We start from the raw sequence: 15,000 nt of genomic DNA on the forward strand, positions 1-15,000 counted from the left end.
ACATGGTTCTGTTGTCTGACATGGTTCTGTTGCCTGACATGGTTCTGTTGTCTGACATGGTTCTGTTGTCTGACATGGGTTCTGTTGTCTGACATGGTTCTGTTGTCTGACATGGTTCTGTTGTCTGACATGGGTTCTGTTGTCTGACATGGTTCTGTTGTCTGACATGGGTTCTGTTGTCTGACATGGGTTCTGTTGTCTGACATGGTTCTGTGTTCTGACATGGTTCTGTTGTCTGACATGGTTCTGTTGTCTGACATGGTTCTGTGTTCTGACATGGTTCTGTGTTCTGACATGGTTCTGTTGTCTGACATGGTTCTGTTGTCTGACATGGTTCTGTTGCCTGACATGGTTCTGTTGTCTGACATGGTTCTGTTGTCTGACATGGGTTCTGTTGTCTGACATGGTTCTGTTGTCTGACATGGGTTCTGTTGTCTGACATGGTTCTGTGTTCTGACATGGTTCTGTTGTCTGACATGGTTCTGTTGTCTGACATGGTTCTGTGTTCTGACATGGTTCTGTTGTCTGACATGGTTCTGTTGTCTGACATGGGTTCTGTTGTCTGACATGGTTCTGTTGTCTGACATGGGTTCTGTTGTCTGACATGGTTCTGTTGTCTGACATGGTTCTGTTGTCTGACATGGTTCTGTTGTCTGACATGGTTCTGTTGTCTGACATGGTTCTGTGTTCTGACATGTTGTTGGATGTTACTCTACCGGACACCTTCAGCAGGCTCACACATCACCAATACTCAGAAAGAGTTGTCCAACAAATGCCTGAACACAATCCAATATTATTCTCCCACACACATCTACTGTTGACGGACCAGAGTGAGTTAGGGGGGGGGGGTTAGATGGTTGATAGCTAGAGGAGGAAGAGTGGGATGGAGGACAGACTAGAGTGGGTTGGGGGGGGGGGGGGGGGTTAGATGGCTGATAGCTAGAGGAGGAAGAGTGGGATGGAGGACGGACCAGAGTGAGTTGGGGGGGGGGGGGGTTAGATGGCTGATAGCTAGAGGAGGAAGAGTGGGATGAAGGACGGACCAGAGTGGGTTGGGGGGGGGGGGGGTTAGATGGCTGATAGCTAGAGGAGGAAGAGTGGGATGGAGGACGGACCAGAGTGAGTTGGGGGGGGGGGGGGGGGGGTTAGACTAGAGGAGGAAGAGTGGGATGGAGGTCGGACCAGAGTGAGTTGGGGGGGGGGGGGGGTTGGATGGCTGATAGCTAGAGGAGGAAGAGTGGGTTGGAGGACGGACCAGAGTGAGTTGGGGGGGGGGGGGGGGGTAGATGGTTGATAGCTAGAGGAGGAAGAGTGGGATGGAGGACGGACCAGAGTGAGTTGGGGGGGGGGGGGGGGGTAGATGGTTGATAGCTAGAGGAGGAAGAGTGGGATGGAGGACAGACCATAGTGGGTTGGGGGGGGGGGGGGTTAGATGGTTGATAGCTAGAGGAGGAAGAGTGGGATGGAGGACAGACCATAGTGGGTTGGGGCGGGGGGGGGGGTAGATGGTTGAAAGCTAGAGGAGGAAGAGTGGGATGGAGGACAGACCATAGTGGGTTGGGGGGGGGTTAGATGGTTGATAGCTAGAGGAGGAAGAGTGGGATGGAGGACAGACCATAGTGGGTTGGGGGGGGGTTAGATGGTTGATAGCTAGAGGAGGAAGAGTGGTATGGAGGACAGACCATAGTGGGTTGGGGCGGGGGGGTAGATGGTTGAAAGCTAGAGGAGGAAGAGTGGGATGGAGGACAGACCATAGTGGGTTGGGGGGGGTTAGATGGTTGATAGCTAGAGGAGGAGGAGTGGGATGGAGGACAGACCATAGTGGGTTGGGGGGGGGGGAGTGGTTAGATGGTTGATAGCTAGAGGAGGAAGAGTGGGATGGAGGACAGACCATAGTGGGTTGGGGCGGGGGGGGGGGGTAGATGGTTGATAGCTAGAGGAGGAAGAGTGGGATGGAGGACAGACCATAGTGGGTTGGGGGGTTTGGGTTAGATGGTTGATAGCTAGAGGAGGAAGAGTGGGATAGAGGACAGACCATAGTGGGTTGGGGGGGGGGGGTTAGATGGTTGATAGCTAGAGGAGGAGGAGTGGGATGGAGGACAGACCATAGTGGGTTGGGGGGGGGAGTGGTTAGATGGTTGATAGCTAGAGGAGGAAGAGTAGGATGGAGGACAGACCATAGTGGGTTGGGGGGGGGGGGTAGATGGTTGATAGCTAGAGGAGGAAGAGTGGGATGGAGGACAGACCATAGTGGGTTGGGGGGGGGGGTGTTAGATGGTTGATAGCTAGAGGAGGAAGAGTGGGATGGAGGACGGACCATAGTGGGTTGGGGGGGGGAGTGGTTAGATGGTTGATAGCTAGAGGAGGAAGAGTGGAATGGAGGACAGACCATAGTGGGTTGGGGGGGGGGGGGTTAGATGGTTGATAGCTAGAGGAGGAAGAGTGGGATGGAGGACAGACTATAGTGGGTTAGGGGGGGGGGGTTAGATGGTTGATAGCTAGAGGAGGAAGAGTGGGATGGAGGACAGACCATAGTGGGTTGGGGCTGGGGGGGGTAGATGGTTGAAAGCTAGAGGAGGAAGAGTGGGATGGAGGACAGACCATAGTGGGTTGGGGGGGGGTTAGATGGTTGATAGCTAGAGGAGGAAGAGTGGGATGGAGGACAGACCATAGTGGGTTGGGGCGGGGGGGGTAGATGGTTGAAAGCTAGAGGAGGAAGAGTGGGATGGAGGACAGACCATAGTTGGTTGGGGGGGGGGGGGGGGTGGTTAGTTGGATGATAGCTAGAGGAGGAAGAGTGGGATGGAGGACAGACCACAGTGGGTTGGGGGGGGGGGTTAGATGGTTGATAGCTAGAGGAGGAAGAGTGGGATGGAGGACAGACTATAGTGGGTTAGGGGGGGGGGGGTAGATGGTTGATAGCTAGAGGAGGAAGAGTGGGATGGAGGACAGACTATAGTGGGTTAGGGGGGGGGGGGGTAGATGGTTGATAGCTAGAGGAGGAAGAGTGGGATGGAGGACAGACCATAGTGGGTTGGGGGGGGGGGTTAGATGGTTGATAGCTAGAGGAGGAAGAGTGGGATGGAGGACGGACCATAGTGGGTTGGGGGGGGGGGGAGTGGTTAGATGGTTGATAGCTAGAGGAGGAAGAGTGGGATGGAGGACAGACCATAGTGGGTTGGGGGGGGGGGGTTAGATGGTTGATAGCTAGAGGAGGAAGAGTGGGATGGAGGACAGACCATAGTGGGTTGGGGCGGGGGGGTAGATGGTTGAAAGCTAGAGGAGGAAGAGTGGGATGGAGGACAGACTATAGTGGGTTGGGGGGGGGGTTAGATGGTTGATAGCTAGAGGAGGAAGAGTGGGATGGAGGACAGACCATAGTGGGTTGGGGCGGGGGGGGTAGATGGTTGAAAGCTAGAGGAGGAAGAGTGGGATGGAGGACAGACCATAGTGGGTTGGGGGGGGGGAGTGGTTAGTTGGTTGATAGCTAGAGGAGGAAGAGTGGGATGGAGGACAGACTATAGTGGGTTAGGGGGGGGGGGGGTTAGATGGTTGATAGCCAGAGGAGGAAGAGTGGGATGGAGGACAGACCATAGTGGGTTGGGGGGGGGGGGGGGATTAGATGGTTGATAGCTAGAGGAGGAGGAGTGGGATGGAGGACAGACCATAGTGGGTTGGGGGGGGGGGGGGTTAGATGGTTGATAGCTAGAGGAGGAAGTGTGGGATGGAGGATGGACCAGAGTGGGTAGGGGGGGGGTTAGATGGTTGAAAGCTAGAGGAGGAAGAGTGGGATGGAGGACAGACCATAGTGGGTTGGGGGGGGGGGGGTTAGATGGTTGATAGCTAGAGGAGGAAGAGTGGGATGAAGGACAGACTAGAGTGGGTTGGGGGGGGGGGTTTAGATGGTTGATAGCTAGAGGAGGAAGAGTGGGATGGAGGACAGACCATAGTGGGTTGGGGGGGGGTTAGATGGTTGATAGCTAGAGGAGGAGGAGTGGGATGGAGGACAGACCATAGTGGGTTGGGGGGGTTAGATGGTTGATAGCTAGAGGAGGAGGAGTGGAATGGAGGACAGACCATAGTGGGTTGGGGGGGTTAGATGGTTGATAGCTAGAGGAGGAGGAGTGGAATGGAGGACAGACCATAGTGGGTTGGGGGGGGGGTTTAGATGGTTGATAGCTAGAGGAGGAGGAGTGGAATGGAGGACAGACCATAGTGGGTTGGGGGGGTTAGATGGTTGATAGCTAGAGGAGGAGGAGTGGAATGGAGGACAGACCATAGTGGGTTGGGGGGGGGGGGGGGGGGTTAGATGGTTGATAGCTAGAGGAGGAAGAGTGGGATGGAGGACAGACCATAGTGGGTTGGGGGGGGGGGGGGGTTAGATGGTTGATAGCTAGAGGAGGAGGAGTGGGATGGAGGACAGACCATAGTGGGTTAGGGGGATTAGATGGTTCTCAACGCCTACATTAATATAGGCAGGCTAACACATCAGAAATAGTAAAATGTGAAATGCCTAAACACCTCCCACACGCTTCACAGTTGACAGAACAGATGATGTGAGATGAATCAACCTGTTAATACTCTGTCTGGCTTTTCACCCACAGACACGCTATTGTTCTAGGTCCTCAGGGTGTCTGTGTGTGTGTGTGTGTGTGTGTGTCTGTGTGTGTGTGTGTGTGTGTTTGTGTGTGTGTGTGTGTGTGTGTGTGTGTGTGTGTGTGTGTGTGTGTGTGTGTGTGTGTGTGTGTGTGTGTGTGTGTGTCGGGTCATGAGATCAGCTATCTAGGGGAAGACTCATACAATGTTGAGGTTTTCCTTGGCAAAGCCCTCTCAATCTCCCTAGAGACCCTAGAGGCAATGTTCACACACACACACACACACACACAATCCACCACACACACACACAGCAGTCCAAGTCTACATCTTCCTAACACACTTGTATCCTTCCTAACACACTTGTATCCTTCCTAACACACCTGTATCCTTCCTAACACACCTGTATCCTTCCTAACACACTTGTATCTTTCCTAACACACCTGTATCCTTCCTAACACACCTGTATCCTTCCTAACACACCTGTATCCTTCCTAACACACCTGTTTCCTTCCTAACATACCTGTATCCTTCCTAACACACATGTATCCTTCCTAACACACCTGTTTCCTTCCTAACATACCTATATCCTTCCTAACACACCTGTTTCCTTCCTAACACACCTGTATCCTTCCTAACACACCTGTTTCCCTCCATAACACTGCTGTATCCTTCCTAACACACCTGTATCCTTCCTAACACACCTGTATCCTTCCTAACACACCTGTATCCTTCCTAACACACCTGTATCCTTCCTAACACACCTGTTTCCCTCCATAACACAGCTGTATCCTTCCTAACACCTGTATCCTTCCTAACACACCTGTTTCCCTCCATAACACCGCTGTGTGTCCCTGTCTCCCCTCTCCAGGTGCGTAAGGAGTATGGGAAGTGTTTGCGTTCCCATTGCTGCAGTGGTAAGAGTGTAGAGACCTCCATCTCGTCCTCTGGAAAGAACCACACCACGTCTCGAACCCCAGGGCGATACTCCACGGGGTCGCAGGTCATCTTGCCTGCCTGTACACCTGGACGCTACTCCACAGAAGACTCCCAGGTGAGACCAGGTCCAGCACACCTGTAGGACTAACCTACAGTACAATCAGATTCAGCTTTAACTCTGACTTCTGATTCTAGAAGTCTTGGAATGTTATCTTGGAAAGTCACCTTGGAAAGTCACCTTTTATCCCTGTCTCTCTCTCTACCTTCCCCCTTCCTTCTCTCCTCCCCTCTTTCCCTCCCTCCCCCCCTTCCTTCTCTCCTTCCCTTCATCCCCCTTCCTTCTCTCCCTCCCTCTCCTCTCCTCCCCTCTTCCTTCTCTCCCTCCCTCTCCTTTCCTCCCCTCTTCCCTGCCTCCCCCTTCCTTCTCTCCTTCCCTCGCCTCCCCTCTTCCCTCCCTCCCCCCTTCCTTCTCTCCTTCCCTCTCCTCCCTCCTTCCCTCTCCTCCCCTCTTCCCTCCCTCCCTCCCTCCCTCCCTCCCCCTTCCTTCCCTCCTTCCCTCTCCTCCCCTCTTCTCTCCCTCCCTCCCTCCCTCCCTCCCCCTCCTTCTCTCCTTCCCTCTCCTCCCCTCTTCCCTCCCTCCCCCCTTCCTTCTCTCCCTCCCCCATTCATCCCTCCCTCCCTCGCTCCCCCATTCATCCCTCCATCAGAGTCGTATCAGGAGGATGTGGAACGATACAGTGAGGAAACAGGAGTCATCCTTTATGACAGGAGACATCAACAGCTCAGCCACACTCAACAGAGGTAACCAAGGATGCTACTACCTATTCAGTATGACAATAATACTGTTATTTATAATGCGCTGACAGAGTAAAGAGAAGTTTATATAAGTTTATATAAGTTCCTGTTAATGCAATCGTTAGCCCACTGCTGATGTCACTTCCTCTATGAAGGACAGAAGAGAGGAGGTCTTTGGCATGGCCCACTACACTAAGACTGGCCCACTACACTAAGACTGGCCCACTGCACTAAGACTGGCCCACTACACTAAGACTGGCCCACTGCACTAAGACTGGCCCACTACACTAAGACTGGCCCACTGCACTAAGACTGGCCCACTACACTAAGACTGGCCCACTGCACTAAGACTGGTCCACTACACTAAGACTGGCCCACTACACTAAGACTGGCCCACAACACTAAGCCTGGCCCACTACACTCAGACTGGCCCACTACACTCAGACTGGCCCAGTACACTAAGACTGGCCCACTACACTAAGACTGGCCCAGTACACTAAGACTGGCCTACTGCACTCAGACTGGCCCACTACACTAAGACTGGCCCAGTACACTAAGACTGGCCCACTACACTAAGACTGGCCCACTACACTAAGACTGGCCCACTGCACTAAGACTGGCCCACTGCACTAAGACTGGCCCACTACACTAAGACTGGCCCACTACACTAAGACTGGCCCACTGCACTAAGACTGGCCCACTACACTAAGACTGGCCCACTACACTAAGACTGGCCCACTAAGTGTGTGAAGACTGGCCAACTACACTAAGACTGGCCCACTATTCCCTATAACTGGGGCAGATGGCTAGTTATTCCAGTTATTTATTCCCTATAACTGGGGCAGATGGCTAGTTATTCCAGTTATTTATTCCATGTGACTGGAGCAGATGGCTAGTTATTCCAGTTATTTATTCCCTGTAACTGGGGCAGATGGCTAGTTATTCCAGTTATTTATTCCATGTGACTGGAGCAGATGGCTAGTTATTCCAGTTATTTATTCCCTGTAACTGGGGCAGATGGCTAGTTATTCCAGTTATTTATTCCATGTGACTGTATAATGGAGCACCAGTGCCACCACCTATTGAAACAGATGACTCTTCATCTTATTCCTCCTAGTCTGACCAGTCTGACCAGTCTAACCAGTCTGACCTGTCTGACCAGTCTGACCAGTCTGACCAGTCTGACCAGTCTAACCAGTCTGACCAGTCTGACCAGTCTGACCAGTCTGACCAGTCTAACCAGTCTGACCAGTCTGACCTGTCTGACCAGTCTGACCAGTCTAACCAGTCTGACCTGTCTGACCAGTCTGACCTGTCTGACCAGTCTGACCAGTCTGACCAGTCTGACCTGTCTGACCTGTCTAACCAGTCTGACCAGTCTGACCAGTCTAACCAGTCTGACCTGTCTGACCAGTCTGACCAGTCTGACCAGTGTGACCAGTCTAACCAATCTGACCAGTCTGACCAGTCTGACCAGTGTGACCAGTCTGACCAGTCTGACCAGTCTGACCAGTCTAACCAATCTGACCAGTCTGACCAGTCTGACCAGTCTGACCAGTCTGACCTGTCTAACCAGTCTAACCAGTCTGACCAGTCTGACCAGTCTAACCTGTCTAACCAGTCTAACCAGTCTAACCTGTCTGACCAGTCTAACCTGTCTAACCAGTCTAACCAGTCTAACCTGTCTGACCAGTCTAACCTGTCTAACCAGTCTAACCAGTCTGACCAGTCTAAACAGTCTGACCAGTCTAACCAGTCTGACCAGTCTAACCAGTCTGACCAGTCTGACCAGTCCAACCAATCTGACCAGTCTACCAGTCTAACCAATCTGACCAGTCTAAATAGTCTAACCAGTCTGACCAGTCTGACCAGTCTAACCAGTCTGACCAGTCTGACCAGTCTAACCTGTCTAACTAGTCTAACCAGTCTAACCTGTCTGACCAGTCTGACCAGTCTAACCTGTCTAACCAGTCTAACCAGTCTAACCAGTCTGACCAGTCTGACCAGTCTAACCTGTCTAACCAGTCTAACCAGTCTGACCAGTCTAACCTGTCTAACCAGTCTAACCAGTCTGACCAGTCTAAACAGTCTGACCAGTCTAACCAGTCTGACTAGTCTAACCAGTCTGACCAGTCTGACCAGTCCAACCAATCTGACCAGTCTACCAGTCTAACCAATCTGACCAGTCTAAATAGTCTGACCAGTCTAACCAGTCTGACCAGTCTGATCAGTCTAACCAGTCTGACCAGTCTGACCAGTCTAACCAGTCTGACCAGTCTAACCAGTCTAACCAGTCTGACCAGTCTACCAGTGTAACCAGTCTGACCAGTGTGACCAGTCTGACTAGTCTAACCAGTCTGACCAGTCTAACCAGTCTGACCAGTCTGACCAGTCTGACCAGTCTAACCAGTCTGACCAGTCTAACCAGTCTAACCAGTCTGACCAGTCTACCAGTGTAACCAGTCTGACCAGTGTGACCAGTCTGACTAGTCTAACCAGTCTGACCAGTCTAACCAGTCTGACCAGTCTGACCAGTGTGACCAGTCTGACCAGTCTAACCAGTCTGACCAGTCTAACCAGTCTGACCAGTCTGACCAGTCTAACCAGTCTACCAGTCTGACCAGTCTAACCAGTCTACCAGTCTGACCAGTCTAACCAGTCTAACCAGTCTGACCAGTCTAACCAGTGTGACCAGTCTGACCAGTCTGACCAGTCTGACCAGTCTGACCAGTCTGATCAGTCTGACCAGTCTAACCAGTCTAACCAGTCTGACCAGTCTAACCAGTCTAACCAGTCTAACCAGTCTGACCAGTCTAACCAGTCTGACCAGTGGTCTTTCTATATTTGTTTTGTATCTATATCTGTGTTTTTACATGGACATTGATTGATTGATTGATTGATTGATTGATCTTTAAGCTACAACAAAATATAAATAACATATATTTTTCCAAACGGATCCAATCGGTTACGGCTTCAAACACACCGACAGCGTCATGACATTCTGGTACACCGGAATGACATTCATTCGCCTCGCAGTGCGTTTCGCCTCGCAGTGCGTTTCGCCTCGCAGTGCGTTCGCCTCGCAGTGCGTTCGGTGGGTTGTGTACCTTGTACTGTGTGCGCTGACGACCTGACAGAAACGGTAGCAGGAGGTGAATGTTGAACGGTTGTTTACACACATACCCAGATGATGCTGTGTACTAGTTTGAGCAATGAAGCTGCCGGCGTGTTGGAAGCGTTAGTTAGTTTTACACCCGTTACTGAAATGGTTGTTTCCAGTTTAAATGGCTTTACAATCTCCTCACAATGGTTCCAGCCCTGACAGTCATTATGAATGCAGGATATTGGGATATTTCCTAACTCTGGCTGGGATTCAGTCATTATGAAAGCAGGATATTGGGATATTTCCTAACCCTGGCTGGGTTCAGTCATTATGAATGCAGGATATTGGGATATTTCCTAACCCTGGCTGGGTTCAGTCATTATGAATGCAGGATATTGGGATATTTCCTAACTCTGGCTGGGATTCAGTCATTATGAAAGCAGGATATTGGGATATTTCCTAACTCTGGCTGGGATTCAGTCATTATGAAAGCAGGATATTGGGATATTTCCTAACCCTGGCTGGGTTCAGTCATTATGAAAGCAGGATATTGGGATATTTCCTAACTCTGGCTGGGATTCCAATAGGAATTACAAGTCACTCTGTGATTCAGCATAATGTGACATGCAGGTAGGGTTGCAAATTATCCTGTAACTTTCCCACATTTCACAGTTTTTCCAGAAATCCTGTTTGGAAAATTCAGAGTAACGGGAGGGAATAAGCAGGAAATCCTTGGGAAATGTACCATAACAATCCTACTTGCCGGACCTGATGTGTCCCGTAAACCATGAGTTTGAGACCACTGAATTATGGTGTGAGCTAGGCCTCAAGACAAGGTCTTATGAGATACATTATGTAGTGTAACGGCATCTCAGTGCTAGAGGCGTCACTACAGTACCTGGTTCGAATCCAGGCTGTATCACAACCGGCCGTGATTGGGTGTCCCATAGAGCGGCGCACAATTGGCCCACCGCCGTCCGGGTTTGGCCTGGTGTAGGCCGTCATTGTAAATAATAATTTGTTCTTAACAGACTTGCCTAGTTAAATAAAAGTTAAATAAAATAAAAATAAAACGTAAGAGTTTAAGACAATACCTAGGATGTAACTTGGTGAAGGTCACAGGACTGAACATGAACAAATGCAAAGACCATGTCTCTGACTAACACATACAGTCATGGGGTGGTTACTCTACAATTCACTAGAGAAAGGCTGCAGGAATGACTGGCAAGCTTATGTCTGTCTGGGGTGTTCACTTCAACCGTGTTTGCCTGATTGATTTACATGTCTTCTCTGTCTCTTCCTTTCATGCTCTCTCTCACACCCACTCTATCACTACACTCCTCTCTCTCTCTCTCTCTCTCTCTCTCTCTCTCTGTGTCTCTCTCTGTCTCTCTCTCTCTCTCTCTCTCTCTGTCTCTCTTTCTCGCCCTGTCTCTATATATCTCTTTCTTGCCCTCTCTCTCCCTCTCTCTGTCTCTCTCTCTGTCTCTCTGTCTCTCTCTCTGTCTCTCTCTGTCTCTCTCTCTCTCTCTGCCTCTCTGTCTCTCTCTATCTGTCTCTCTCTGTCTCTGCCTCCACTAGGAGCGATGGCTAATCATCTGTTAACTAATACTCTCCTTCATCCCCATGGTTCTAACCATCGTTATAACTCTCTGCTGGGGGACACCAACCACCAAGCAGTCTGTAACAACCCCAGCGTGGCTGGCATGTACGGCACACAAGGTGTGACACACACATTCCTATGTATAACCTATGATCCCTATTTCCCACTTCATTTTAATGATTGTTCTTTTTGTGAAGAAGTTTGATCACTTTTGATCACTTCCTGCACTTTATTGTTTGGAGTTATTGTTTCACTGGACTTGCAAATGATCACATTCTTATTGACCCTTGACCCCTGGACTGTGCAAATGCATTTCACTTTTCACATTTTTTTTTTACAAATATATAATTGATTTTGATGGGTCCTTGATTCTAAAAATGGCCGCCACTGCTCATGATTCTGTCTGCATGCCTGTGAAAATGACTCCCAGATGAGACCAACCAATCATGGTGTGAGACATCACCGGCCTGTCCCATTGGTCATTGGTCTCAAAACACATACGTTTTAACTTAAGTTATTTAGTTCACCTTTTAGATTTATGACCTAAACGTGTAAGTTATCAGTCTCAGATTCAACATAAACATTAACGAATCATCTGGGATCTATGAGTGCTTGTGCTGTTTGGTGGGATTCTCTGTCTGTTTTATGAGCTATGAATGCTCTATGAATGCTCTATGAGTGGTTTATGAATGCTCTATGAATGCTCAATGAGTGCTCTTTGAGTGCTCTTTGAGTGCTCTATGAATGCTCTATGAGTGCTCTATGAATGCTCTATGAATGCTCTATGAGTGCTCTATGAATACTTTATGAATGCTATATGGGTGCTCTATGAATGCTCTATGAATGCTCAATGAGTGCTCTATGAATGCTCTATGAGTGCTCTATGAAGGCTATATGAGCGCTCTATGAATGCTATATGAGCGCTCTATGAATGCTCTATGAGTGCTCTATGAGTGCTCTATGAATACTTTATGAATGCTATATGGGTGCTCTATGAGTGCTCTATGAATGCTCTATGAATGCTCAATGAGTGCTCTATGAATGCTCTATGAGTGCTCTATGAAGGCTATATGAGCACTCTATGAATGCTATATGAGCGCTCTATGAATGCTCTATGAGTGCTCTATGAGTGCTCTATGAATGCTCTATGAATGCTATATGAGCGCTCTATGAATGCTCTATGAGTGCTCTATGAGTGCTCTATGAATACTTTATGAATGCTCTATGAATGCTTTATGAGTGCTCTATGAATGCTCTATGAGTGCTCTATGAATGCTCTATGAATGCTCAATGAGTGCTCTATGAATGCTCTATGAGAGCTCTATCAATGCTATATGAGCGCTCTATGAATGCTATATGAGCGCTCTATGAGTGCTCTATGAATGCTCTATGAGTGCTCTATGAGTGCTCTATGAATGCTCTATGAATGCTCTATGAGTGCTCTATGAATGCTATATGAGCGCTCTATGAATGCTCTATGAGTGCTCTATGAGTGCTCTATGAATGCTCTATGAGTGCTCTATGAATGCTCTATGAATGCTCTACGAATGCTCTACGAATGCTCTGTGTGTTTTGTGTTGTTGTGTTATGCTTTTCGTCTGGTAAAGGTTTTTGCGCTTGCCGTATTGCATCATCTGTTTTCAGCGTTTTACGTGGGTTCTGTTCATTTGTGTTGTTAGTATGTGACAGTGTTGTACTGTGGGAGAAGTTGGATTGATCCTGAAGACAGACCATGTGAACCGTTCAGTTTGTAACCAAACACAGTAGACTGGGTGCTGAAGACGAGGCCTACTACTAAACACGATACCATTCCTTGTGTGTTTAGTCCTTTCTCCATACACACTGTTTTTGTATCTATCTGTGTCTGTCTTTACTCACGGTTTTGTGTTTCTCTCTGTTTCTCTCTCACGCTGTCCAATAGCCCCCTACAGAGACACAAGTAATCACCTTTACTACACCGAACATCTGATATCAACCTACCACTATGGATGTCAAATACGCTTACAAATACCTAGCTATTTACTACACCGAACAATATTTACTACACCGAACAATATTTACTATACCGAACAATATTTACTATACCGAACAATATTTACTACACCGAACAATATTTACTACACCGAACAATATTCACTACACCGAACAATATTTACTACACCGAACACCGAACAATATTTACTATACCGAACAATATTTACTATACCGAACAATATTTACTACACCGAACACCGAACAATATTTACTATACCGAACAATATTTACTATACCGAACAATATTTACTACACCGAACACCGAACAATATTTACTACACCGAACAATAGACAATTTAAACTATTTAGCGTTTTATTGCTTAACATTGTTTCTTCTAATAATTGCGTTTGTTTACCGTTTTCCACAGAGGGAATCCTAAACAACGCGCGAGACACCGGCGTCATGGATACGCTCCCTCTCAACGGTAACCACGGCAACAACTACAGCGCGGCGAGCGGCGACTACCTCGGCGACGGCGTCCAGATTCTGGAACGAGGCGGCGGCGGCGGCGGTTACAGTACCTACGGCAACCACAAGGAGACGACGACGACGTTAGAAAAGCAGATCCTCAGAGAGTTAACGTCCAACTACGCCCCTTCCTACTTGAACAACCACCAACGCTCGGCGACCACCGAACGCAACCACAACCTGATGAACAAGATGGTCAACGTCGGTAACGGCACCGGCAACGCGGGCGGCCTGGTCGGTAACGGCAGTAACGGAATCGGAATTGGTGGCGTAGTCGGCGGCGGGAGTAACCGTGACTACGACTTGAGTAACGACGGCGTCGACGTTAGTCACATGGTGCTGGATAACCCCAACGCTGCCTTCCCATTGGATGAGAATTTGGGATTGGAGATTATAAGGGAGGAGTCGAACGCCCCCCTCCTCCCGCCCCGCCCTCTGCCTCCCCCGGACAGCCTCCCCCACCCTCACCCTCCTCCCCCGCCCCCCCCATATCTTCTCCCACCCCCGGCGCATCCCCCAGGAGACCAGCGAGAGCTTCTTCCCCCTCCTGACCAACGAGCAGACGGACGAGACGCCGCAGTCACCCAATCACAGAAACTCTCTGTACACCTCCATGCCCGTGTTAACGGATCTACCGGACGGCCACGGTAGTCACGGGCAGATGAACGGGTTAGCGGACGGCGAGATGGACGACAGCGGGGAGATTCAGGCCGGTACCAGCAGCACCGGGAGCGGACCGGGGCCGGAGGCGGATGATGTTTACTATAAGAGCATGCCAAACCTGGGGTCCAGGAACCACCTCCACCAGCTCCACCATTACTACCAGATGGGGCGGGGGGGCAGCGACGGCTACATGGTACCTGTCAACAAGGAGGATTCTGATTCGTCGCCCGAGGAGCCCCTGACCCCCGTTGACCCCTCCCAACTGGTCACGAGCCTATAGACCAATGAGAAGACTCTAAACCCCTTATTTTCCGGGTCCCACCTTCTTTTTTAGTCCCGCCTCCCAGAATAGTTATATGTTGATGATTGATTGACAGTTGGCGCTGACCAATGAAGGCCTGGTTGAACGCACTCGCTTCCTGATTCTTTCCTGTGGTTAGTGACAATAGGGATGATACTGAGCTATCATTGGCTGGAAGGGAGATGAGAGAGGGATTTGATTGGATAGAGATGGATTGTATTTAGACCAGAACGAACTAAACTGGGTGGCTCGAAACAGAGGAGGTTTTTTTTTTGTGAATATTCTTCAGGAATGGAAATATGAAGTAGTTCCTGAAGGAGGGGAGGATCTGTCAGGCCACCTGTCTTGATAGACGTTCCCTGGGTCGTAGCCCAGACACATCCTACCATGGACCTGTAGCAGATCCTAGCTGAGTCTTTTTTCACTGTCAAAAACCCATCAGACTGCTCTTCCAAGCCCTGGACACTGGTCAAAAGTATCTAGCCAATCGCCAGGCTTCT

At 49.7% G+C, this 15,000-nt stretch overlaps 1 protein-coding gene across 7 annotated transcripts in view; it reads left to right on the plus strand.

Annotated features, from left to right (window-relative positions):
• Positions 1-14,216, plus strand: part of LOC118948978 (adhesion G protein-coupled receptor L3-like) — a 23,726-nt gene extending 9,510 nt beyond the window's left edge. The window contains exons 4-8 of one of the 7 annotated variants that reach the window (XM_036973602.1): positions 5,465-5,647; positions 6,240-6,333; positions 11,012-11,152; positions 12,955-12,972; positions 13,436-14,216. In XM_036973602.1, coding sequence (XP_036829497.1) covers positions 5,465-5,647; positions 6,240-6,333; positions 11,012-11,152; positions 12,955-12,972; positions 13,436-14,187 — 1,188 coding nt within the window. In that variant the 3' untranslated portion in view covers positions 14,188-14,216. The remainder of the gene's footprint in view (positions 1-5,464; positions 5,648-6,239; positions 6,334-11,011; positions 11,153-12,954; positions 12,973-13,435) is intronic. The other 6 variants (XM_036973604.1, XM_036973606.1, XM_036973603.1 and 3 more) reach the window with 6 other exon arrangements.
• The last annotated feature ends 784 nt before the right edge of the window (positions 14,217-15,000 follow it).

The sequence above is a fragment of the Oncorhynchus mykiss genome, unplaced genomic scaffold, assembly GCF_013265735.2.
Source record: "Oncorhynchus mykiss isolate Arlee unplaced genomic scaffold, USDA_OmykA_1.1 un_scaffold_276, whole genome shotgun sequence".
Lineage (NCBI taxonomy): Eukaryota > Metazoa > Chordata > Actinopteri > Salmoniformes > Salmonidae > Oncorhynchus > Oncorhynchus mykiss.